This window comes from Loxodonta africana, chromosome 7 (genome assembly GCF_030014295.1).
Source record: "Loxodonta africana isolate mLoxAfr1 chromosome 7, mLoxAfr1.hap2, whole genome shotgun sequence".
NCBI lineage: Eukaryota > Metazoa > Chordata > Mammalia > Proboscidea > Elephantidae > Loxodonta > Loxodonta africana.
The window spans coordinates 95,610,880-95,638,848 of NC_087348.1; the positions used below are offsets into that span (position 1 = coordinate 95,610,880).

A 27,969-nucleotide genomic window follows, 5' to 3' on the forward strand; every position below is an offset into this window, starting at 1 on the left:
CAATGTAAATATATTCTGTTAATGGAAACGTCTTCATTTCCATGGAAAAGAGAAGAGCAACCATGTTTTACTGGAAAGTAAACAGCTGTCTCGAACGATATGCAGTCCACTTTGGCCACCTAGTACCAACAAACAGAAAAAAAAAAAGACCTATATGGAAAACGTTTCTTCCCCAGCCAAAGAGGCCCTTCCCAGATAAAGGCAATACTCAGAGTACAACAACAAAAAAAAAAATCCCTCCTTTGCGAGAAGAAATATGCCAGAAAAGGAGAGGCATGGATCGGGAATAAGTAGATGGTGTCTGTGCTCAGTGTGAAGGCTGGAGGCAGCAGGCACAGCGCTGAGATGCTCCAGCAAAAGAACCAGCAGCAGCAGCAGCAGCAGGAAGTTTCAATGGGGCCGGGCAGAGCATGCGCCCTGCACCCGCGCGGTGGCCTTATGTGGAATGAGCACCGCTTGCGAACACCAATAATAGACCAGCAGCACCAGAGAGAGAAACATGAGCAACAAGCACCTTCTTCAACAGTTTCCCCCTACGTCTAAGCCCCTCCTCCAGCCTACATACAAACCACCCCACCCCACCCTGCAAAAGGGAGGGCGACTTCTTCTTCCCGAAGCCCTGCTGCCAAGATGACGGGGGAAGGGAGTGAGTGGGGAAAGTGAAGAGATGCTTTTCCATTATTTGGGGGGAGGTGGGGAGGGAGAGAAGGAAAGCTAGAAAGCTATGCGGGAGGAGGAATTAACCCTTTATCCTCCTAGGTGGAGAAGCTGAACTGACTTCACCCCCCAACGCGAGAATGGACGAGGACCCCATCCCATAAGGGAGGGGCCGACCTCACAACTCGGAGAAGGAGTGTTGGGGGTTAAACCAGCCCTCAAGGGGAAGGGAAGAAGGTAGAGAGCTGACTCTCTCGTGGGAGCTCCCACCAGTGGCAGGGAGAGTTGCCGTGCCCACTGCCCCCGCCCACCCAGGTGGAGGAAAGAAGGGGACGCCCCAAGAAGATGGGCCCAGCCTCCCCCGAGATGGTGGTGAGGATAGTGGGAGGAGGGGAGAGAGCAAGGGAGGGAGGAGAAAAGCGCAAAGCTGGCCGGAACCTGCGCTCCCCTTCCCCCGCCACCGAGACGGAGAGGAGGTGGGGGACCAGCCCCGACGCGGTAGAGCGGCCCCACGGGCGACCGACGAGCACAATGACCCCTGCACACCCCCAGCCCACACCTAGCCGCGACACCCCCACCTCCGCTCCCCGCTCAACCGGGTGACCCTAGGGGTCCCCCGCCCCGCCTCCCCTCAGCCCAGGACCCCGGGGGCAGGGCGGAAAAGAAGGGTCGAGCGGGGAGCTTCCCCCAGAACCGGGCTGCGAAGGCCCAGGGCGTCCCTAAAGAGCCAAGAGAAGGAGCGCGCCAGGGCCGCTTCCCGCCGGGCGTTCGGGCCCCTCGCTTACCTTCTCCGTTGCCGATGTCCGGCGGCGGCGCCTGCAGAACCCGCTCCAGCTCCGGGAACGGCAATTCAGGCAGGTCGAGCAGGGGCCCATACCGCTCCAAGAAGGAGCAGACTACGGCGAAGTTGGGGCACGAACCTGGGCAGCCCGGAGAAGCCATCGCCGCCGCCGCTGCCGCCGCCGCCGCCGCCGCCATTTTGAACTGGAGGATGGAGGAGGAGGCGATGGGGGGGTGATGGGGGAGAGTTGGGGTGTCAGGGAATGGCAGGGTAGCCTTACAGACGACAGGAGGCGCTATCGAGTGGGCTCCCCTGCGGATTCGAGCGTCTCAGGGACGGCGCCGCGATCCCAGAATACAACGGCGTCCCGGAGCAGTCGAGAACCGAGCCAGACAGGGGAAAGAGAGGCACTCTTCTGCCTTTCACTTTCCGCCCCCTTCCCTCCCTCTACTTCACCCCTCCCACCGGTTTCGCCACTGCCTCGTGTGACAGGGGGAATGAAAACAAGGGAAGCCGGGCGGGGAGGCTGGCTGAAAGCTTACGAGGCGGGACTTTTCCGGAGCGATGGCCAATAGGCTTGAGGGGGGCGGGGCTTCTGGCACTGACTGGCCGAAAGACTTTTGGGGGGCGGGGCGTGTGCGAGGGGCGGGGAGCGCCTTGCTTAGAGAGCAAAACGCACGAAGGTGAGAGGTAAAGTACGGAACCGTTTGGGCAAGCTACTCCGAGGAGAGTTCGGTGAGTTTTGAGGGGATCCCGGGAACTGAAACTAGGCCACAAGATGGTGGGGGAAATTGAGGCGAGTGAATTAGAAAAAGGAGAGTAGGAAAAAAGACATGACTTTGGGAGAAGGTTCGGAAGGGGAAAGGTAGGGTCTCTGACGGGGGACCAGGGTCTGAGGAGAACGGGTTCGTACCGGGACCCCGGCGGTGTCACCAGGGTCTGAGGGGCGGGGTTTTTATGGGGAACCAGGATTTGAGGGTAAGGAGCTCTGCCTGGGTTACCAGGATCTGAAGCGTTGGTGCCTTGCTGAGAGATCAGGGTCTCAGGTGTCTGGGCTCTGCTAGGCGACCAGGGTGTTAGGGGAAGGGGCTTTGTTGAGAGACCAGCGTCTGAAGGTGTGTAAGCTTCCAGTGACGAGTCAAATATGATAGATAACTTAGTGGAAAAGCAGAAGTTTGTTAGAGGACAGGGTTCCACTTTGTTGGGGGACAGAGAGGAACATTCTCCCACAAAGAATCCCAGAGGAAAACCACCAATCAACAATAATGCAAAATAGAATGTACAACTTGGGAAGCAACATGCATAATAATTAGAAACCTGAGATTTGAATTCAGCCAGAACTGAGAGTTGACAGGACCTCTTCATGACATTGTGCAAGATTCTTCATTTCTTAAAATTTCTGTGAAGTGGAGATGATGATCATATCTACATCATAGAATTTTACTAGATAATTCATACTAAATGATTAGTGTAATGCCTTGGTGTATTTTAAATACTTAAAAATGTTTGCTAGTACTGAAGGAAGAAGTTAATAGAATTTTGACTTAATTCAGCTATATTTATTTAGCCTATGGTTTACTTCTTTGAGGCAAAATCTTCAGAGTACATTTAAAACCTATATAGTACCTACTTCCTAAAAAGGTTTTGAAGCAAAGTGCAATACAAACTATGTTTAGGCCAGGAGCTCTGATAGCACAGTGATTAAGTGCTCAGCTGCTAACTGAAAGATTGCAGTTGAAACCCACCAGCCATGGGGCAGAAGAAAGAGGTGGAAGCCTGCTTCCGTAAAGATTTACAGCCTTGGAAACCCATGAGGCAGTTCTACTCCGTCCTACAGGATCACTGTGAGTCAGAATCGACTCAACAGCAATGGTTTAGGACAATTTATGATTAAAGGAAGATAAAGAACTATACATTGTTGTTAGTTGCCATGGAGTTGGCCCCTGAATCCTGGTGTCCCCATGCACAGCGAAATAAAACACTGCACCATCTCCATGATTGATTGCAGGCCAGATTATCGTGATCTGTAGGATTTTCATTGGCTGAGCTTTGGAAGTAGATCACCAGGCCTTTCTTCCTAGTCTGTCTTAGTCTGGAAGCTCCCCTGAAACCTGTTCAGCATCATAGCAACACACATAAGCCTCCAAAGACAGACAGGTGGTAGCTGTGCATGAAGTGCATTAGCCAGGACTCAAACCTGGGTTTCCTACACGGAAGGAGAGAATTCTACCACTGCACCACCCCAGTGGTCTATATCGTCCTCATTATATAAAGAATACTCATTTATCATGAGAAAAAGAGGTGTTCCTGGAGGAATTTATTGCCTAGAATAGTGATTTTCGAATAATATACGAATGACTTTTTTTATTGTTTTAAAAATATAGTAAGCAACAGCTATCATTCTGTTTGCATTACCTAAAATTTCCTTTAAAGATTTGTTGTCAAATCTTTTTAAATATATATAAAATACATGTGCCAATTTAACATTTTTCGTGTGTAGAATTTAGTGACATCGATTGTGTTAATCATATTATGCAACCATCACTAGTATCTGTTCCCAAATTTTCCATCACCTTGAACAGAAACACAATGCTTCCTAAGCGTTGACACCCCCTCTTTCCTTTCCTCCCAGCCCTGGTAACCACTAATAAACTTTGACCTCTATACATTTGCCTATTCTAGATATTTCATATGAGTGAGATCATACAATATTTGTTCTTTTGTTATTGATTTCAATCAGCATAATGTTTTCAAGGTTCATCTATGTTATAGCATGTATCAGGACTTCATTTCTCTTTAAGGCTGAGTAATATTCCTGAATCACTTTTAAAGAGGAAGACACACAAACAGTTCATCTGAAACTTGGCAAATACTTTTGAAAATTCCAGTTTAAGAAATACCGATGTAAGAAATTAAAGTCTTACTTTAGGAAGATGTCTGATGGTTATGAATTATTATTGCAAAAGAGAAGTTTTAAGTTTAATGAGTGGTGAAATTTTATAAGCTATCTTTGAAATGAAATGCAAAACTAAATTAAACCATTTTGGTAGAACTCTCAGACTGCCTAGTGTATGTCACTGGACCCTGGGGATCTGAGGACCCTGGTTTAAGAAAAATCTGACCCAGAGCACATCTATAACAGTTTTGCAGAAAGATACCCAAAATAAAAAAGCAGAAAAAAACTTTCACATGGTCGTTACTTGTTAGCTACCGGCAAGTCAGCTACCAACTCATGGCAACCCCATGGACAATGGAACTAAACACCACGTCATCCCCACGATCAGTTGCAGATCAGACCAAAAACCAGTTGCCATCAAGTCGTCATTACTTAACTGCCCTTAAATAAAAGCCAGATGCCCAGTAGTAAAGAAAATAATATCTTTGTGAAGTAATTTCTATGGAGAGAACCTTGAAACCAAAAAGATTTAATTATGTCATTATATGAAACCTTACCCACCCCTTCCTTTCTATCTCTTTGCTTTCAGGCTTTCTAGCACCACAGCTCTCACTCTCATAAGGTTGTAAAATAACGTTCTAAAGAAGAAAAAAAAGCTTTTACACTATATTGTTTTCCCAGTGTTCACGCTGTTATTCAAAAGGGGACTGATAAATAAGGTTAGAGTTTCTGCCTTTGCTGATCCAGATTGGCATGGGGACAAAGTCCTTAAGCCTCAGAAATTTATATCCATCCAGAAGATAAGAGGTGTTTTACTACACTCGCTTTCACTAAGTCGTGCCTTGACTAAGTCTCTTCTTGGACACACACTCATGATTGGTACCACCTTGTCTATTCGCCTTTCTGGGATAAGAGGTTATAGGCTACAAGAGTCTAGTCCCAGTTTATGTAGTAAACTGAATTTTGTACATCCAACTGGAATGTAAATGCAAGAAAAGAGAAGCTTTTTCTAAAACCTGTAATTAATCTATTGCCACTGCAGTGAAGAGGCCTTCAAACAAGTGTTACATTATCTATACTCAGTCTCACTTTGTTTATTAATAAGAAATTTCTTAAGATCAAATTTCACATCCTTTTAGAAAAAAAAAAGACAATCTGTTTAGTCAGAATCAATGACTAGTTTATTCAAATTTTCAAAAAATGGAAAACAACCCAAATGTTCAACAGAAAAATGGACAGTGATCTATTCCATCAATAGGTTATTGCTCATACTGATGCACACAGCCACACTGGTGAGCTGCAAAACCATGAGTGAAAGAAGGCAGACACAATTGAATAGGTACTCTATGGTTCCATCGTTGTTAAATATTTTTAAAATTTTAAATGTTTTAAATATCACCGTAGCCTAAAGCAATATTTTTTAAACTGACCCGTTAGTGGGTTTTATGGAGTTCCTGGGTGTTGCAAACAGTTAACGTGCTCAGCTGCTGACCAGAAGGTTGGCAGTTCGTGTCCATCCAGAGGTGTCTCAGAAGAAAGGCCTGGTGATCTACTTCTGAAAAATCAGCCATGGAAAACTCCGTGGAGCACATAAAACCAACAACCAAACCCAGTGCCGTCGGACCGATTCCGACTCATAGCGACCCTATAGGACAGAGAAGAACTGCCCCATAGAGTTTCCAAGGAGCGCCTGGCGGATTCGAACTGCCGACCCTTCGGTTAGCAGCTGCTGCACTTAACCACTATCCCACCAGGGTTTCCATGGAGTACGTGGGGTCATCATAATTAGGAATCAACTCAGTGGCAACTGGTTAGGTTAGTGGGTTTTAAAATCAATTTGGTAGATCAAGAACAGAATTATATGAAAAATGAAATAGAAGATATTATTTTATGACAAGTATATTTCATGAAAATATTCTTTCAGATAGATGTATCAGAAATGTGTATATATATATATCAAGTCATGATAGAAAATGTATTTGTTGCTATGGTTTAAATAGTTTGAAACACGTTGCCCTAGCATCACATGTAGAGGCAAATGAATGAATGAGTGCCTAAATGAATAAAAAAATTAGATCTTTATCACTTGGTTATAACAAAGGCAACAGATATTGCTAGGTAAAATTTCCGTTTTACCTCCACACTCTTGGATGACCTCTTAGTATCTATACAGCAGATTTTGCATGACTTCGGTCAGTAAAATTTTATGACATGCCAAGCTTTCCAAATGACAAAGAGAATTATGTTAGCAAAAGCATGTCTTTAACACTGTTATGATGACACTTCAGGTATCTGGTGAGCCATTAAAGTCAGGTTAGTTATTGTGTCAGAATACTTAAGGCTGCAAGCAAAAGATAAACAAGCTTAAACAATAAAGGGAATTTATTGCCTCACAATTGAAAAGACCAGTGGCAGTTCACATTTGAAGTATGATTTGCCCAGGACTGAAACTCTGTTTCTTGGTATTTCCCTCTGTTTTGCCTTCCTCAGTGTGGGCCTAGTTTTCAGACTGTTTTCCATCATAGCAGCAGTAGTTTAACCTTTCCACATTCTACACTGCCCAGCATCAGTATCTCAGAATTTCTGCCAAAAATTCCTAAAATTGACTGACTGGTCCAGCTCAGCTTACATGTTCAACCCTGAACCAAACACTGTGACCATTGTAGAATGTGAGGGTAGAATATGCTCAATGCATTAAGAATATCAGGTGCTTCATTTCTAAAGCTAGAGGTGGAATTGATTTACAGAAAACACATGGAGTCAATCCATCAAGAAGATATAACAAAACATACACACCGAGGAGGAAACCAAAGTTTCAGAGAAGACGCTAGCCTATGGAGCTATTAGCCTACATGAGCCACAGCCTCATCTACCCTGAGACCAGAAGAACTAGATGGCAGCTGGTTACCATTACCAACCATTCTGATTAGGCCCATGATAGAATGGGAGAAAAATGCAGAAAAGAACTCAAATTCTTAAAAAGTCCAGACTTGGTGGGAATGTAAAATGGTACAACCACTTTGGAAATCGGTTTGGCGCTTCCTTAAAAAGCTAGAAATAGAACTACCATACAATCCAGCAATCCCACTCCTTGGAATATATTCTAGAGAAATAAGAACCTTTACACAAACAGATATGTGCACACCGATGTTCATTGCAGCATTGTTTAGCAAAAAGATGGAAGTAACCGAGGTGTGCATCAACAGATAAATGGATAAAGAAATTATGGTGTATTTACATAATGGAATTTTATGCAATGATTAAGAACAATGATGAATCCATGAAACATCTCATAACATCAAGGAATCTGGAAGGCATTATGCCAAGTGAAATTAGTCAGTTGCAAAAGGACAAATACTGTATGAGACCACTATCATAAGAACTCAAGAAAAAGTTTAAACACAGAAGAAAATATTCTTTGATGGTTATGAGGGTGGGGAGGGAAGGAGAGGGGTATTCACTAATTAAATAGTAGACAAGAACTATTTTGGGTGAAAGGAAAAACAACACACAGTACAGGAGAAGTCAGCGCAACTGGACTAAACTGAAAGCAAAGAAGTTTCCTGAATACAACCAAATGCTTCGAAGGCCAGAGTAGCAGGGACAGGGGTCTGGGGACCATGGTTTCAAAGGATATGTAGGTCAACTGGTGTTAACAAAATGAATTAAGAAAACACTCTGCATCCCACTTTGGAGAGTGGCATCTGGGGTCTTAAACGCTAGCAAGCGGCCATCTAAGATGCACCAATTGGTCTCAACCCACCTGGAGCAAAGGAGAGTGAAGAACACCAAAGACACAAGGTAAATATGAGCCCAAGAGACAGAAGGGGCCACATAAACCAGAGACTACATCAGCCTGAGACCAGAAGAACTAGATGGTACCTGGCTACAACTGATGACTGCCCTGACAGGGAGCACAACAGAGAATCCCTGATGGAGCAGGAGAACAGTGGGGTGCAGACCTCAAATTCTCATAAAAACACTAGACTTAATGATCTGACTAAGACTACAGGGACCCTGGAGGTCATTTTTCCCAGATACTCTGTTAGCCCAAGACAGGAACCATTCCCAAAGCCAACTCTTCAGACAGGGATTGGCCTGGACTATGGGAGAGAAAATGATACTGGTGAAGAGTGAGCTTTCTGGCTCAAGTAGACACATGAGACTATGTGGGCAGCTCCTGTCTGGAGGGGAGATGAGAAGGCAGAAGGGGACAGGAGCCAGTTGAGTGCACACGGGGAATACAGAGGGGAGAGGAGGAGTGTGATGTCTCATTAGGGGGAGAGCAGCTAGGAGTACATAAAAAAAAAAAAAACAAAAAAAAACAAAACAAACCCGTTGCTGTCGAGTCAGTTCTGGCTCTTAGCAACCCTATAGGACAGAGTAGAACTGCCCCATAGGGTTTCCAAGGAGCGCCCGGTGGATTTGAACTGCCGATCTTTTGGTAAGCAGCCATACCTCTTAATCACTAGGCCACCAGGGTTTCCAGGAGTACATAGCAAGTTGTATGTAAGTTTTTATATGAGAGACTGACTTGATTTGTAAACTTTCACTTAAAGCACAATTAAAAAAAAAAAAAAAGTCCAGACTTACTGAACTAGTTGAGACTAGAGGACTCCCTAAAACTGTTGCCCTGAGATACTCTTTAAACTTTTGAACAGAAACTACCCCTGAGGTCACCTTTTAGCAAAATAACAGATTAGTGCACAAAATAAATGATACTGTCTGTGAGTCCACCACTCGTCTGTCGGTTCATCTTATTGTAATGGCTTACTGTCACTGTGATGCTGGAAGCTATGCCCCCAGTATTTCAAATACCAGCAGGGTCACCCATGGTGGACGGGTTTCAGTGAAGCTTCCAAACTAAGGCAAACTAGAAAGGACCTATCGATCTACTTCTGAAATAACTGGCCAGTGAAAATCTTATGGATAGCAACAGACAGCCAGAATGCTCCTTAGAAGCAAGATTGGCAAGACTTCATCTCATGTTGTTTGGATATGTCATCAGGAGGGATGAGTCCCTGGAGAAGGACATCATGCTTGGTAAAGTGGAGGGTCAGTGAAAAAGAGGAAGACCCTCAACAAGATGGATTGACACAGTGGCTACAGCAATGGGCTCAAACATGGCAACAGTTATAAAAATGGCGCAGGACCAAGTGGTGTTTCATTCTGTTGTACATGGGTTTGCTATGAGTCGAAACCGACTCAACAGGCCTAACAACAACAACATCCGTGAGTATGGTGCTCCATTAAAAACCCATCTATATGAGACCAAAAGCCCAACTCGATAACCTCGTTGCTGTTGATCAATTCCAACTCACAGCAACTCTGTAGCACAGAGTAGAATTACCCTTTAGGGTTTCCCAGGTTGTAAATCTTTACAGAAGCAGACTGCCACATCTTTCTCTTGTGGACAGCTGATGGGTTCAAAACACCAACCTTTTGGTTAGCAGCTGAGTACTTAACCAGTGACCCACCAGGGCTCCTAAAAGGTCAACAGTTACTGTAAAGCAAAGATGAGAAGTTAAGGGAGCAGGGGAACTAGAGTACTGGAAAGGGAACAACCAGAACACAGTAAAGAGAATGTGAAAAATATAAGTAATGTCCCTGAATGTGATGGTTAGTGTTATGTGTCAGCTTATCTAGGCCATGATTCTCAGTGGTTGGGCAGACATTATGTAATCATCCTCCATTTTGTGATCTGATGTGAACAGCCAATCAGTTGGAAGGGGATGCTCTGGTAAAGCTTACTCGCTGTCTTGATTCTGCATCCATCTCATCATCTTCTGACTTCCAGTTCTTGGGATGTCAGCTAGCAGCCTGCTGCCTGACCTGCAGATTTTGGGTTCATTAGCCCCTGAAACCATGTGAGGCAGGAGAAGCCTCCAGCCTGTTGCCTGGCCCATGGATTTGGGACTTGCCAGCTTACACAATTGCATGAGCCATTTCTTTGAAATAAATCTTTCTGTATATTTATATATACACTTCAGTGGTTTTAATCCTCTAGAGAACCCAACCTAAGACACTGAACAATTTTTGTACAAACTGTCAAATGGGAACTGAATTTGCTGTATAAACTTTCACTAAAAACACAGTAAAATATCCTTAAAAACAAACAAACATAAACACCTAACAACAGACCAATACACGTGATACAAAACTGAAAGAAGAGGGAAATACACAATTCAGTAATAATACTTGGGGATTTCAATACCTCACCTTCAATGATGGATAGAGGAGCTAGGCAGAAGATCAACCGAAATATACGCTTGAACAACGCTATGACCAGACCTAACAGACATCTGTGGAACACTGCTCAACAACAGCAGAGTGCACATTCTTCTCACGTGCACATGAAAAATTCACCAGGATATTCCATTCTTTTGCATGTGGATATCCGGTTGTCCCAGCACCATTTATTGGAAAGATTGTTCTTTCCCTCATTCAGTTGTTTTGATACCCTTATAAAAAAATCAATTGACCATATATGTATGGGTTCATTTTTGGACTCTTGGTTTTATTCCATTGATCTATACACCGTAATGGCAGTGCCACACTGTATTTATTACTGCAGTTTTGTAGTAAGAATTGAAATGAGGAAGTGTGAGCTCTCCAACTTTATTCTTCTTTTTCAAGATTGTTTTGGTTTTTGGTTATTCTGGGTCCCTTGAATTTCCATAGGAATTTTAAGATCAGTTTTATATGTACTTTTTTTATCTCTACTGGGTAAACCCAGTGCCGTCCAGTCGATTCCGACTCATAGGGACCCTATAGGACAGAGTAGAACTGCCCCATAGAGTTTCCAAGGAGCGCCTGGCGGATTCAAACTGCTGACCCTTTGGTTAGCAGCCGTAGCACTTAACTACTACCCCACCAGGGTTTCCTCCTCTACTAGATACTACGTTATAATTTTTTAAGGTGGGAATTTGTGCCTCTTTCATCTTTGTATTCTCCACAATATCTGACAGAGTGCCTACATATTGTATAAGCACAAAATTTTTTAAAGTAGTGAATAAATATATGTTTTGTGACATTGTGCAACTGGACAAAAATTCTACCCCGTTGAGTCATTTTGTACATACTTTTAATACATAATCTCATAAGGACTGTGTTGGAATGTTAAGTGATGACTGTATAACCATGGCAGTTATGTAGGATTATATTTTTAATTTCCGTGAGATATTAACAAGAAAATAGAATCCTTATGTATTACTGATTTTGTTTTTTTTTCTGAATTTCTTGCAAAAAATTTTTTAAGTGATATATTCAAAACAATATTTGGGAGTCCAGTTTTTAAAGGCATTTTTACTAAACAGAAATTTGTAGTAATAGTATTTTATGTGACTTGATAGTAGAGTCTCATTTTTCAACTGCTGTACTTACACAGATAACGCACACCTTCTTCATTTGTTTGCCAGCTGCACCCTCTCCCCCACTAGGCACTCTCACAAGTGCTGCCATGCCAATCCTCTTGCACATGTTACTGACAGCAAACCCCCCCACCCCACATAGCACGGTTAAGAAAATACTGGGGAAAGAGGGGTTTGCTGCCAGCAAATGCAGAAGGCCTTTGTTATTTGTGTCAAAATACAGTACTCATTCTTACTCTTGCCTCAATTTATTTCGTCCAAAACTTTTCCTGCTATGATCTGTAAAGAAGCAATAGAAGTTTCCCATGCTATCTGACAGTAGGGTGTTCTTATGAAAGCTTTTATAAGCCAAGTTGGCATAAACCTAAGAAGCAATTACCATTAATTTATATGGGAGATTTTTTTGAGCATTCCTAGACCCAGAAAATAACCTATGTTCAATTTTATGCAAAGCATAACACCCTGATAAGCTCTCTTAGGCTTTTCTGATACCTTAGGACACATCTTGCTAATGAATCCACAAAATAAATAGAGATAAAGCACAGACGCTCACAGACACAGTTCAAAGCTACTGCGGCTTGATACTGAGAAACAGTGTAGATCCTGGGGAAGGAGCTTGGCTACACCACTCTCGCGGCTTGGGGTGTGTGCTGCTTCTTTAATGACTCACCGCGTGCAAAACAAACGCTGAATGCTATTTCCACTTTTCACCTTTTTTCGTAAAAGCAAAAATCCTCTTCAGATTTCTTTCAGTTAGCAAAAACAGGTACTAATGTAGGTCTTTCATAAAAGCGAAGTCGTGTAAACTTTGGAAAAGTGGGGAATATCTGTATAGTATACTGGCAAGAGTTACATGGTCTAAGGTTTAAATTCCAGAACCCAGCATAACCGAGATTTATCAACCTCATCAAATTACTCAACCTATCGTAACCCGAGTTTTCTTACTCTAAAATGGTAATAATAATTCTGACTTCATAAATTTCTTGAGAGAACTAGAGATAATACATATAAAGTTTGTGGTATAAGGCGCTCACTCAATAAATGGTATCATCCTTTTAAGAAATATTTAGTCATCCAATACTTGGAAGAAAGCCTGTGACAAATACTAAGGATAACAAAACATAGTTCCTGCCTTCAAGGAGCTTACACTCAAATGGGAAGCTTTTAGATAGACACTGTATTTTTACACAAATAATGCGTACTTTCTGTTTGTTTGCCAGCCCCCAACAAGGTGTAAGCACGCTATGCTTTTTTTTTTTTTTACAGCAACATGTTAAAAAAAAAAATTGACATAGTAGCACTTACGAAAATACCTCACAGGTGGAGGGCACTGTTGGCAAACAAACATAGAAGGTGCGTGTTATTTGTGTAAAAATACAGTAGATGCGCGCACACACACACACACACAATATAGTTAAGTGTGGTAATTACCCTATTAAAGAATAAGCCAGGAGGTATTTGAGCACAGAGGACAGGCAGATTCAGTCTAAGTGGTGACGCAGGAAAGGCTTCATGAGGAGGCTATTAAAACTAGGCCTTCAAGAACAGAAAGAATTACTACAGGCAGAGACAACTGGATGGGAAAATGAACCTGACACCTTTCTGTGTAACTCCTATGGTGGATGTTTATTTTTCAATCAATGACACAATTGGAAATACAGCATGTTGACATGATAGGCAGTTCTTTTTGTATATTCTAAAAAGTTTGGGGCTTAATTACCTATTACTGCCAATAGCCAAGCAGCTTATATAGTAGATAATTATAAGTCATTAGTCCACCACCATCGTTTTCTTCCTCAGTGAGTTACATCTCTTTTGAGCTGCTTTACTAGAATCTTGAGATTTATTGTTAGTTTGTATGAATTGGTTTTCAGGAGTAAATGTTTCTCAGTTTGTAATATGCCTTTAACCGATTTCCAGAGTACTGAACTGGTTGTTTCTTAGCAGTTTTGTCCAGGTTTATATTTGTTTTGGGGGGAGAGAATGTGTTGACCCCCTCACTCCATCATGCCAAAGTAAATCTCCACCTTTTAATTTTATCTCTCAAAAAACAGCCTAAGGATTTCCTCCAGAGTCTGAGAAATACTTGTAGTGTCTGGTTTTCATGATTGGGTAATTCAGGATCCCAAGGAATACATTTTACTGTTTAGACTTCTAGGGAAGAAATGCCAATCACATGAATGAGAAAGATACTTCTTAAATCATAGAGAACCAGAGCTGCTTGTACTTTTGGAGCTGTTTAAACTTTACTTCATAACTAATACAGTGTATTTTTCTTTTAATCTCAGATTTCAATTAAGTTCCTTATGTCTTCCCCTGAAATTGCTTCCCTCTCCTGGGGACAAATGAAAGTACGAGGCTCTACTAAAACCTACAAGGACTGCAAAGTGTGGCCAGGGGGTAGTCGGGCTTGGGATTGGAGAGAAACAGGAACTGAGGTAAGAGTTTAGTGTTTGGTTGGCAGTGCACGAAGCTGTCCAAGTAGATTCCAACTTCTTAAGACATAAGAACCAAATGAAAAGAAGTAACTCTTTCTTACTTTTTTTTTTTGAGACTTAATTCACATACCCTAGAACTCACCATTTTAAAATGCACATCAGTGGTTTTTAGTGTATTCGTAAACATGTGCAACAAACTCCTCATCCTCTCCCAACCCCCATTCCTTACCTCCCCTCCCCGTCCCTTCCCTAGCCCCTGCAACCACTAATCTACTTTCTGTTGCCTATTCTGAAGATTTGCCTACTCTGACCATTTCATATACTAGATGGAATCACACAGTCTGTGACCTTTTGTGTCTGCCCTGTTTGACTTAGCATAATGTTTTCAAGGTTCATCCAGGTTGTAATATGTTTCAAATACTCCATTCCTTTTTATGGCTGAATAATACTCCATTGAATGGATATATGACATTTTGTTTATCCATTCATGAATAGATGGAAATTTGGGTTTTTCGCATCTTTAGGCTATTATGAATAATACTGCTTTGAATATTCACATACAAGTTTTTGTGTGGACATATGTTTTCATTGCTTTTGGGTATATACCTAGGAGTATAATTGCTGGTTCAAATGAGAACGCTATATTTAATTTTTTGAGGAAATATTTTTCATCATCTTTTTAAAGTCCCTTCAGCAGTGTATGAGGGTTCCAATTTCTCTACACCTGTTGTCCTCTAAGAGAATTAATCTTAAATAGATGGGTTTATTCCTGGACTCTCAATTGTATTCCATCAATCTATATGTCTATTTTTATGCCAGTACCACATTGCCTTGGTTACTGTGGCTTTGTAGTAAGTTTCAAAATTGGAAAATGTATGTTCTCCAACTTTGTTCTTCATTTTCCAGATTGTTTTCTGTATCCTCAGTCCCTTGCATTTTCATATGAATTTTAGGATCACCTTGTCAATTTATACAAAAAAGCCAGGTAGGACTTTGATAGAGAATATGCTGAACCTGTGTAAATCAATTTGGGTAGTATTGTTATCTCAACAATATTCAGTCTTCCACTTCATAAACATGAGATATCTTTTCTTTAGGTTTTCTCTCTTTCCATGGTGTTTTATACTTTTCAATGTACTAGTCTTGCACTTTTTTGTTAAATTTATTCCTAAAATTTTATTCCTTTTTGTGCTATTATAGGTGGAATATTTCCTTAATTTCATTTTCAGATTGTTCATTGCTAGTATATAGGGTAAAATTGATTTTTTGATATTGATCTTATATCCTGCAAACTTGCCGAATTTGCTTACTGGCTCTAATCATTTTTGTGAATGTGTGTGTGGATTTTATATATACGAGATAATTTCATCTGCAAATATAGATTGTTTCACTTTTCTCATTCCAGTTTGGATGCCTTTCATTATTTTTTTCTTGCATAATTCCCTTGACTAGAACCTCCAGTACAATGTTGAATAGAAGTGGAAAGAACGGACATTTTTGTCTTGTTACTAAATAAGTTGCTCCATTTCCCCATTTCCTACCTACAGAATTCCAGGAGGCAGGCGGCTTTTCTTCATTTTGTACTATCTCTGTCCCTTTCAGTCTAAGCTGACAGGATTTTTGCTTTGGTAGTTGAATAGATCCATCAGTCAGGATTAATCTCTTTAGCAAAAGATTGAGTCATCACGTCCTTGGTAAGAGTTCTAGGACAAATGTCCTTAGTTTGTACAACAGAATTTTCCAAATCTTTAAATTCTAGTTTCATTTTGTGCAGTTCATTTTTAAGTCCATCTCTTCCCTCCCACATTCTAATGTAAGCAGCAAGGAGAAGCCGTGAAATCTTCTCAGCCAAATATCCAAGTTCATCACTTAGAAGTTCTACTTTGCATCAAACATTTGAACATACTTCGGACAAGTTCTCTGCCAGTGCGTAAAAAGCATCACCTTCCCTTCGATATCCAGTCACATGTTCATCATTTCCTTTGAAAAGTCTCACCAGGAGCACGTGTCAGGTCTGCATTTCCAGCAACGTTTTGTTCGTGATGATAGATGCTATCGTCACAGCTCTCCATTCTTTCAGAGCCCTCATCAGAATTGGCCTTAATGTCCATAGTTCTACCAACACTCTCTTCAAGGCAATCTAGGACCTTACTATGAAGCACATCAAAATTTCTTCAGGTTCTACACCATTATCCAATTGCAAAACCACTTCCACGTTTTAGGTATTTGTTAGAGCAGCACCCCCACTTCTCGGGACCAAATTCTCTCTTAATTTCTTAGTGGGTGGCTTTAATGAACAGAAATGTACTTTCTCACAGGTTAGAAGACTAGAAGTCCAAATTCAGGGTGCCAGCTCTAGGGGAAAGTGTTCTCTCTCTCTCTTGGCTCTGGGGGAAGGAACTTAACTCTTTTAAAAAATGTTCATTGAATTGAATTTTTCATTAAAATGGCTTTAAACAATTTTTTTTTCTTTGTGACATTCCCTCTGAGATAGGTTAATTTGATTCATTATTTATTAGTTTTAAAAAGGTGTGTGCGTGGATTTTACAGTAATTACAGAATGGAAATGTCGAGAAAATTTATTGTCTTCAGGCAGTATCCTTGAATAATTACTACCACCTCCTCCCAAATCACTGTTGTTAGGTGCCAACGAGTTGATTTTTGACTTATAATAATCCCATGTGACAGAGTAGAACTGCCCCAAAGGGTTTTTTCTAAGCTGTAATACTTACAGGAGCAGGTTGCCAGGTCTTTCACGGATCCCCTACGAGGGTTTGAACCACCAACCTATTGAACACTTAAGCGTTATGCCACCCGCTGCAAATCCCTACCAGTCATTAAACAGATAACATGTGCCTAGTCAAATATAGCTGTTCCAAGGTCATAAAACTGTAATTTTCAGAATCAGAATTTGAAATCGAGACTTTCTGACTCTAAATTAGGCCCATACCTTTTCTACTATGTCATACTGTCCTTGCTTACTTCTATCTGAAGGCACTAATTGTCCTTTTAGAGGAGAGTTTTCTATGTGGAAACATACATTGGTCATTCATGGTCACTTATGTGTTCTTTTTGTTAGGCTGACAGAGTATATGTATATATATATTTACCCTAGAATTAAAAGAAAGCCAAGCCAATTAGCAGCCACCCAAAGAGAACCAAAGGAAGTGTGAAAACTCCTTGATGTTCCTGTAAAGGTATTTTGTAGATGTAGTTAACATCTATAACAAGTTGATTTAAGTAAATGTGGGTGGGCCTAATCTAATCAGTTGAAGACTTTAAGAGTAAAAACTGAGGTTTCCTGAAAAAGAGGATGTTCAGCCTCAAGACTGCAACATCAACTCTTGCCTGAGTTTCCAGCCTGTGGCCTGGCCCACGAATTTCGGATTTACCAGCCCCTACAATCAAGAGGGAAACCCTGGTGGCGTAGTGGTTAAGTGCTACAGCTGCTAACCAAAGGGTTGGCAGTTCCAATCCACCAGGCGCTCTTTGGAAACTCTATGGGCCAGTTCTACCCTGTCCTATAGGGTCACTATGAGTCGAAATCGACTTGATGGCGCTGGGTTTGGTTTTTGGTTTACAATCAAGAGAGACAATTTTTAAAAATAAGTCTTTTAATGCACACACTGTTGGTTCTGTTTCTCTGGAGAAGCCTGACTGATATACCAACGATTTATGAGAAGGTCAATTTTGAAATGTGGAAATGATTAAATTTATTAGTAAAAATGAACATGATATTGCTTTCTTTGTTATTCAAGTCAAAGTTGAAAACAAAATAGAATGTGGAAACTCCCAAGAATTAAAGAAACCACTTTGTTGATTTCTCAGAGCATTTCAGAATTCTTTATTGAAACTCAGACATTCTAGCATCCAAAAGTAGATTTGATGTGTACTATTATCATTCAACATTTAAAAATATACAGGCATTGCTTACAGAGGGCCAGACATTACCTTAAAGATTGGTGATACATAAATAAATCAGCCATAGTCTCTGCCTTCAAGGATCTCTGTGGGGGAATCAGGCAAAGAGACAATTGTAATAAGTGCTATAGTAGGTAGATGAAAGAGGTACAATGGGAGCAGAGAGAAAGGGGTGCCTAAGATTGGCCGGATGAGTTACGGGAGTCTTTTCAGAAAACATGATCTTTGACCTGATTCTTAAAGGGGTGGTTTCCCAGATCAGCTAAGAGAAACCGGTTTACTGTCAGGAAGAACATATGTATAGACATAGAAGTGTGGGAAAATGCTAGAGTAGAATTCTGGGAAGACTTCCTCAATTAGTCACCAGTATCTGCAAACATTTTTACAGGAGATTCTAATAATATGGTTGCTTATTGGGTAATCTGTCCGTGTCCTGGAATTGTCCACTCTTTCTAAATACCTTAGAAAACGTTGCTTCAGAGCAGACATAAAAAGGAGATACGAAAAAAGATTGTGCCAGATTGATACTTAACGGTTACTCCAAGCCTTAGATCCTACCACTCTGATTTTTAAAGGCTGATGTGGTGGACTTGACTCTTATTCAGGAATTTTAAAGTCAGCACTTAAAACAATAATTACTCATAGTAAATCCTTTAAGGAGATTCCCTCATGTTAGCACATATGGTTATCCTTGATTGAGGACCAGATAAAGTAGTCGCCTTGCAGTTAGGGTCCATGTTATGTGAAAAAATACATATTGTAGTTTTAAACTGTAAAAACACACTCAGTGAGACAAAAGGTTCCCATTGTAACCAGCAACTATGAAACTGAAATGGAAGGAATAGCAGCTCCATGTCCACTATTTCATGATCAATCCATGGCCTATGATCTTTGAGCAGAATGGCTGGATAACCCTTACTATTTAAATAGTTTTTTTCTCTTTTTCTGAAAATACATAGTTGAATTCTCATAATTGCCCATACCATATCACTGCCTTGTATTATTCTGCATATCAGACATACTCCACTGTAGTAGTCTAGTGTGGTTGACACCTAATATCCATTCCACCCCAAATGATTGGTCTAACTAATCATGGTTTATCTTAGGAAAGGGTTCGTGGGTTAGTTAGGCTAAAGGCCAAAGTTCAATGGCTTAAAGAAGATAGAAATATATTAATCTCTCTCATATATTAGTGTGGCCAGTCTAAGTTGAGAGGCAGGGTGGCTTCATGCCACACAGGGTCATCTCTAAACCAGTTGCTGTCAAGTTGATACCAATTCATGGTGACCCTGTGTGTGTCAGAGTAGAACTATAGGGTCATCTAGGGATCCAGTTTTTTTCCTTTGTGTTGTTCCACCATCTCCTACATTTCCTGTAGAAAGGTAGAAGCTGCTTGTAAGCACGCCAGAGTTCCAACTTGTAAGGAGTGGAAAATGAAAGAAAAGCTCACATCCAATGTTTCAAGACCCAAATCTAGATTGGACCTTCATTTCTTCTGCTCACATTCCAGTGAATTTTATACACCTTACACCTAGCTGCAAGGGAGCACTGAAAATGGAGTCTCTAGCTAGAATAGCCATGTGCCCCAGAAAAGGAACTGAATGGAATTTTGAAAGGACAACTAGCAGTTTGCCACTATGAGATGTGAGGATAAGCCTGCTAGTGGGCAGGGCTAGATTAAGGCATGTGACGGCCCTGAACACTGATAATCTCTTGTGCCCCCTCCTCTGCTTACTCATGCATTTGAGATATATATACATATGTATATATATGTGTGTCTTAGTTATCCATGATGTAACTTCTTTTTAAATGCCATTATATAACGGTAGCGATTGAATGCAAAAGTGGTGTATGCCATTTTAGCAGAATGAAATGAGCTGGTTTATAACATTTTTAGTGGATGAGGGGTACTAAGATTTTTACTATATACATTTTCTACAGAAAGAATATTCTACAACAAAGAAAAGAGTCGGTGAACTTAGTTGTTTCAACAATCAATGTAAAATTCTTTGATCTCCCACAACAAAAAATTGATTTTTACTAATTTTGCTTCAAACCACTTCTACTTCAGTTTTGATGCTTGTCTCATAATAAAGGCTATAATTATGAATGAATAAATGAAAAGATGTCATAAAAGGAAATTTATCGATCAGGAAACAAGTATTACAAATCACTACGTTTTATTTTTAGATATATCTTTCATATCTAATGTGTTATAATTAAAAACATTTCTATTCTTGGCTCTTACAAATTCTTCAATGATTTCATCACAATTAAGCTGCAGAACAATATCTACTTCCATACATTTTAAGGATAATGAATCAAGTCTTTCTTGAATCGTTGTATGCTGTCTTAGTCATCTAGTGCCGCTATGACAGAAACACAAGTGGATGGCTTTAACAAAGAGAAGTTTATTCTTGCTCAGTCCAGTAGGCTAGAAGTCTGAATTCAGGGTGCCGGCTCCAGGGGAAGGCTTCCTCTCTCTGTCGGCTCTGGAGGAAGGTCCTTGTGATGCATCGGTCTTCTCTTGGTCTGGGAGCATCTCAGAGTGGGAACCTCAGATCCAAAGGATGTGCTCTGCTCCTGGTGCTGCTTTCTTGGTGGTATGAGGTCCCCGTGTCTCTCTGCTTGCTTCTCTCTTTCGTATCTCAAAAGAGATTGGCTTAAGACTCTATCTAATCTTGTAGATCTCATCAATATAACTGCCACTAATCCATCTCATTACATCATGGTGATAGGATTTACAACTATAGGGAAATCACATCAGATGACAAAGTGGTAGACAATCATACAATACTGGGAATCATGACCTAGCCAAGTTGACAGATATTTTGGGGGGACATAATTCAATCCATGACATATGCTGAGGGTTTTTGAGTCTTTTTAAGGACAAAAATGAGTGTTCTCTTTGTAGTTTGTGATCATTAAAGTTAGGAATATGCATAAAGCAATTTCATTGTTGGGAAATACGCATTGTATTTTATCTTCTATTATGGAATCATACATGCCTACATAAGTAAAATTTGCCTTTTCTGAATCTGTAAACTTAGCTCTCATGTAAGGATGAAATTGTCACAATTCTCTGCAAAGTTTTGTATTTAAGTTATCAGGATAAGCCTGCACTAATTCCTGGATGCCTTCATACATTCTTCATGAGGTATATCCACGTTGTTTAAGAAGGAAAATCTATTTGAAGGAACTTCTTACACTTTTGCCCTTCTTTTCATGTAAGATTCAAGTGTGTCAATGATGGTGTAGTATGTGGTTATATGAAATTGATCTCTGGCACTCAGTACTTCTAGTGCACTTCTACCATTTACTTGTTTCTATTTATTTTTTATTGTGTTTTAGGTGAAAGTTTACAGCTCAAGTTCATTTCTCATTCAAAAATTTATGCACATATTATTTTGTGACATGAGTTGCAATCCCCACAATGTGACAGCGCACTCCCCCTTCCCACCCCAGGTTTCTTGTGTCCATTCGACCAGTTCCTGTCTCTTCCTGACCCTTCATCCTGCTTTTGGACAGGAGCTGCCCATTTGGTCTTGTATACCTGATTGAACTAAGGAGCACGTTCCTCACATGTACTGTTTTTTGTTTTATGGCCACTTGTTTCTCTCTAATGCTTCTCTGATGGTGAACTGCTTGATAATCAGTATTTGGCAGTATTTGTTTTGATACGTTTTCAAAATTCCTAAAATCTTCCCTTAAATTATGTAAACACCCTGTTAATGGCTGGTAGAGATCTGTGCATGTCTGTAAATGTACTTCTGCATCTTGGAGAGCTTGACTCATCTGATGAAAATGCTGTAAAATATTATTCTACATAACCAACAAATACATACTTTAGTGTTCGCATTTTGTTGGCGATGTTTTCAGCTTCTTTTTTGGTATCTCCTTTTTATGTCTGCTCTGAAGCAATGTTTTCTAAGGTATTTAGAAAGAGTGGACAATTCCAGGACACGGACAGATTACCCAGTAAGCAAGGTAAGCACATGCTTAGGGTCCACAGGGGACTGGAACTCCCATTGGTTGTTTACCAGGACGTTTGCAAGAGCATACCCTTGGGTTTGTATCATGGCAAAGAGCATTGCTGGCCCTCCTGGCAGGAGTTGCTGGATCATTAGACGTGGATGTACAAGACGGTTCTCTCAAAATGGATCAGAGACCTGTTATCTATTAATATAATCCGCCCTTGCCTGGTAACTGCTCATGTTGGATCTAATTGCATATTGGGTGAATGTAGCAAGAGTTAGACTCGACAGGCCACACCCTTGTTTATTACAAAGAAATAGTACATTCCCAAGAGACCACTGGGATAAGGAGTTTCAGTTATATGGGACAGGACCATAGGAGACAGATGTGTCAATGAAGGTGTTGAAGTTGTAGGGGCCTGACAGCTTAAATAACCTTGCACGTGGGCACCCTCTTGGCCCTGCATGAACTTTATTTCCTGCTGGCACATTCTCACGCACTGCAGCTGGTATCAATTTCATTTAGTGCCCTGCCAGTTCCCTTCCACTGCGGGCACTCACTTTTCCTTGTGTCCTGTCTGCTTGGCATCTGTGAGTCTTTGCTTTAGACCATCGGTGTCCCTGTTTTGTTGATGCCCTAAACACATGCTTAACTTACTTATTGGGTAATCCGTCCCTGCTAGTGGGCCTTTAGAAAAGATTTTCACTCTCCTAAACTAATAAAGAAGCACATATGTTATTAGATCACACACTTGTTTTTAATATTCGATCATTGTATTTCCATAAAATTGGTTTCCTTTGTAATCTTATATATTTTATTCATTTAAAAACATTATTCTAAGAAGGACCCACAGACTTCATCAGACTCCCAGAGGGATCTGTGGCACAAAAATAGGCCTCTGTTATAAGACCACTATTATAAGATCTTGAGAAATAGTAAAAACTGAGAAGAACACATACTTTTGTGGTTACGAAGGGGGGAGGGAGGGAGGGAGGGAGAGGGTTTCTTATTGATTAATCAGTAGATAAGAACTGCTTTGGGTGAAGGGAAAGACAACACTCAATACATGGAAGGTCAGCTCAATTGGACTGGACCAAAAGCGAAGAAGTTTCCGGGATAAAATGAATGCTTCAAAGGTCAGCGGAGCAGGGGCAGGGGTCTGGGGAACATGGTTTGAGGGGACTTCTAAGTCAATTGGCAAAATAATTCTATTATGAAAACATTCTGCATCCCACTTTGAAATGTGGCGTCTGGGGTCTTAAATGCTAACAAGCGGCCATCTAAGATGCATCAGTTGGTCTCAGCCCACCTGGAGCAAACGAAAATGAAGAACACCAAGGTCACACGACAACTAAGAACCCAAGAGACAGAAAGGGCCACATGAACCAGAGACCTACATCATCCTGAGACCAGAAGAACTAGTTGGTGCCCAGCCACAATCGATGACTGCCCTGACAGGGAGCACAACAGAGAACTTCTGAGGGAGCAGGAGATCAGTGGGATGCAGACCCCAAATTCTCATAAAAAGACCATACTTAATGGTCTGACTGAGACTAGAGGAATCCCGGCGGCAATGCTCCCCAGACCTTCTGTGGGCACAGGACAGGAACCATCCCCGAAGACAACTCATCAAACATGAAAGGGACTGGTCAGCGGGGGAGAGAGAGATGCTGATGAAGAGTGAGCTAATTAAATCAGGTGGACACTTGACAGTGTGTTGGCAACTCTTGTCTGGAGGGGGGATGGGAGGATAGAGAGAGAGGGAAGCTGGCAAAATTGTCACGAAAGGAGAGACTGAAAGGGCTGACTCAATAGGGGGAGAGCAAGTGGGAGTAGGGAGTAAGATGTATGTAAACTTATATGTGACAGACTGATTGGATTTGTAAACATTCACTTGAAGCTTAATAAAAGTTAATTAAAAAAAAAAATAGGCCTCTGCCATGGTGATGTAGTGGTTAAGAGCTACGGCTGCTAACTAAAAGATCAGCAGTTCAAATCCACCAGATACTCCTTGGAGACTCTATGGGGCAGTTCCACTCTGTCCTATAGGGTCGGGTTGGTTGCCCTTGTAGAGGCAGAGAGAATTCAGACAAGCTATAATAAGAATGTGAACTCAGGCAGTGTCCATAGGTGACAGATGCAGAGATCCTTAACCTTTACTCATAGATTCTGCCTTTATCAGCAAAATAGCCAGATAATGGCATTGCTACTACCCATTTATGCTCACTTCATTTAGGCAGAAGGAAACACTTCCTTGAAAGTATAATTTAGGAATGTTTTCTCTTCAAATTTAATATAAAATAGGAGGAAATGCCTGAGCCATATAGGATGCCACCCTGTTGTTTAGCTGGCATAATGGGTATTAGCTGAACATTTTTCCACAATTAATAGCTTTCACCCAAGGGGGAACATATAATAAGCTTTTACAACCTGAGGTCGTGTAATGGAAAGCCTCTTAAAAAAGAGGAACAGAATCAGACAGTAAGGGAAGAGATCTTTAGTGGTTTGCCCAGAGGGATTGGAAGAAGCAGAGAAGGAGCTGGTAGCAAATTGAGGACGCCTCAATAACAATCCCAAGCCTCTGCACAAAGCTGTGAGTAATCATCACCTGCCAATGCATGAATCCACAGGCTGTTGCAGAGTTAGCTTTCATTGCTCTGTACGTGACACCGTGGGCTTGCAGCATAGCACGCAGCGGCCAAATTCATCATCTGAGTTCCATTGATCCAGCAACGCTGATGATCTGCGGCTGCCTCTAGTCTCTGAATGTCTGAAGGATCGTGCTTTACGCTCTCTTGTGACCTTTCACTTGATTTCTAGCGGACAGTGTCCTCATTTCATTTTACGAGAATGTGTGCTTAGAATCTGGGCATCAGAGTGCTACTCACAGTAGGTGCTACTCCTTGTTAAATGAAGCAATGGCTCAATAATTCAGGTAAACGCATTTGCTTAAGGAAGGTGAAGCTCTCCAACCTTGATGTTTCCCCCAGAAAAATTTATCTCCAGACAAATTTTTAGGTTCTTTAAGTCATATCCAGTTCAAGGTGGTTCTAGAATTGATCAAAAGACCATGGAAATAAAAAGGGTAACTAAACCAATCCTTTTCATTCTTAAGAACCAATGGTTGTGATAAAGTGAAAAACATATTCCCCCTCCCCTTTATTTTGTTATGTCTTTAACAAATTTATCAACCTCAGTAACTTTATAGGCAAAGAATTTAACCTCCCTAAATCTCTCCTGCTCTTTGTGGAAAACAGAGAAAGCCGGAAGCAGAGATACTGTGCAGAGATGCCTAGCCACCAGCTCCGTGTCCTTTCCCAAGATGAGGGCGTACCCTTGTTACTGATCAGTTTGGTTTACTCTTTGACATGCAGGTGTTCTAACTTAGAACACTCTTTGATATGCCCTTAAATATCAGCATGTACAGTCTCAGTGGAAATGACTTTAGGAAGGTACTGATGAGGTAAGCCTGAATATAAAAGGATAGCAGAGAGACAGCTCTGAGACACTGACTGAGTGAAGAGTGTCACCAGCAGCTAGCTGCATACCCCACAGGGAGTCAAGAGACATGAGAAAATCCTGCAAAGAGATGCTGCCTCTACTGCTGCTTTGTGTGGCCACCTGGCTTCTGTCAAGTTCTGTTTCATTGGCTAAATAAATCAGGGAGCAGGTGAGTGTGTACGTGTGACTATAGGTGGTCTCTTCCTGCTCATCTGTAACCTGCCTATGCTACTATACTTTTTTTTTTTAAAAAAACTATATTTTGAAGTAATTTCAGACTTACAGACAAGTTACAGAATAGTACAAAGAATTCTCATACATATTTAATCCTGTTCCAAATATTAACATTTTATATTTTCATTATTATTCTCTTTGTCATCCTACCTTTTGATCAATCAGTGGATTGATAGGTTTTTTTTTTTTTCCTGAATTATATGTTGAAGATATTATACCCCTTTACTCCTAAATACCTGTATGTAGTTCCTAAAAAACAAGGTCATTCTCTTCCATAATCATGATATATGAGGATCAAAATCAGGAAATTAACATTAATACAATACTACTATCTAATATACAGGCCTTATTAAAATTTTTGTGAACTGACTTAATACACATATTTACTTGTCATGTTAATGGAACCATACAGTATGTAATCTTTTGAGTCTTGCTTTTTTCACTTAGCATAATATGTTTTAGATTCATCATGTTGTTGTACATATCAGTAGTTTGTTTCTTTTTATTGCTGAGTTGTATTTCACTGTTTGGATTATAACAAATCTGTTTATCCATTCACCTATTGTTGGACATTTGGGTCATTTCAAGTTTTTGGCTACAACAAACAAAGCTGCTATTAACATTCATGTACAGGTTTTTGTGTGAACGTGAGTTTTCATTTCTCGAGGATAAATACTCAGGTGTGTGATAGCAGAGTCATATGATGAGTATGTTGGGTATACTAAAACCAAAAAAACCAAACCTGTTGCTGTCGAGTTGATTCCAACTCATAATGACCCTGCTGTCGAGTTGATTCCAACTCATAATGACCCTATAAGACAGAGTAGAACTCCGCCGTAGGGTTCCCAAGGAGTGCCTGGTGGATTCAAACAGTTGACCTTTTGGTTAGCAGTCATAGGTCTTAATCACCACGCCACCAGTGTCTCCATGTTGGGTATCGTAATCTATAAATATCTATTAGGTCAAATTGGTTGATGGTGTTCAATCTTCTATATCCTAATGATGTTTTGTCTGTTTGTTCTATCAATTACTGAGAAAGCGTGGTTAAAACTTCCATAGTTGTGGTTTATTTCTCTCTTTAGTTCTTTTTTTTTTTTTTTTTTTTAATCTTCCTATGTTTTGAAGCTCTGTTATTAAGAGTGCACGGATTTGGGTTTTTCATATTTTCCTGATTAATTAACCCTCTCATCATTAGGAAATGATACTCTTCGTCTCTAGTAATATTTCCTGCCTTTAAGTCTACTTCACCTGATATTAATATAACTGTACCAACTTTTGTCAGCCTAGTGTTTGCATCGTACGTTTTTTCACCCTTTTACCTGCAGCTATCTGTATATTTGAAGTGCATATCTTGAAAATGGCATTTAGTTGGATCTTACTTTGTTAATCCAGTCTGACAATCTTTGCCTTTAATTTGACTATTTAATCCATTTAAACTTAATATTGTTATCAATATGGTTAGGTTTAAGTCTTTCATCTTCCTATTTGCTTTCTATTTGTCTCCATGTTCTTTGTTCCTGCCTTTTTTGGGGGTTAATCAAAAATTATAATTTTGGAATATTAAACATCTTGATATTCTATCTCCTCTATTGGCTATGTGTATGGTGTTTCTGAGAGAGAAAGATTGCTCTAGGGAAGATTCAGGTTTACATTTAAACTAACATTTATTGTGTACCTGGGATAAGCACAACAACCCGATGTGGTCATTAGATTTGGCCATTTCAAGCTTCAGGAAAGTTGTTCCCTGGTTATAGTATTCTAGTAAAGTGTGTTGAATCAGAAGTCAAACATGTTTGAGTTCAAATCCCAGCTCCGCCACTTAGTAATTGTGTAATTGGCCAAGTTGTGTCTCTTTTGTGAGCTTTAATTTCTTTTATCTGTAAAACAAGGAAGTTGGATGTTTTTGTACTTTACAGGATCATTATGAGATCACATGGGATAATTTATATAGATGTGTTATGAAAACTGCAACTGTAAACATGTAAGATATTATTATCCCAGGATTTAATTAAATGATTCATATTACTCTCCCATACCTTTTATAAATATATTTCAATTCTATCTCCTCTAAACCATCATTTTTCTAGACTGAAAAACCCTTCTTTCTCTGGTCCATTTGTTGTCTTCTTGATAATTTCAGCAGCTCTTTCCCTCTACCATCTCTAGTTAACGATTAGAATGTACCGCGGCCACAGC

The 27,969-nt window shown here is 40.6% G+C and overlaps 2 protein-coding genes across 5 annotated transcripts in view; one reads left to right on the forward strand and one right to left on the reverse strand.

Moving 5' to 3' along the window:
• The window catches only part of RSF1 (remodeling and spacing factor 1), a 166,621-nt gene extending 164,728 nt beyond the window's left edge, over nucleotides 1-1,893 (reverse strand). For 3 of the 4 annotated variants that reach the window (XM_003418517.4, XM_010598170.3, XM_064288738.1), the window contains exon 1: nucleotides 1,443-1,892. In XM_003418517.4, the coding sequence (XP_003418565.2) occupies nucleotides 1,443-1,635 (193 nt within the window). In that variant the 5' untranslated portion in view covers nucleotides 1,636-1,892. Of the gene's footprint in view, nucleotides 1-1,442 lie in introns of all 4 variants that reach the window. The other variant, XM_023558505.2, reaches the window with a different exon arrangement.
• A 169-nt stretch (nucleotides 1,894-2,062) lies between these two features.
• Nucleotides 2,063-27,969, forward strand: part of AAMDC (adipogenesis associated Mth938 domain containing) — a 30,294-nt gene continuing 4,387 nt past the window's right edge. Inside the window, exons 1-2 of the mRNA XM_003418513.3 lie at nucleotides 2,063-2,173; nucleotides 13,993-14,142. Coding sequence (XP_003418561.1) covers nucleotides 14,011-14,142 — 132 coding nt within the window. The 5' untranslated portion in view covers nucleotides 2,063-2,173; nucleotides 13,993-14,010. The remainder of the gene's footprint in view (nucleotides 2,174-13,992; nucleotides 14,143-27,969) is intronic.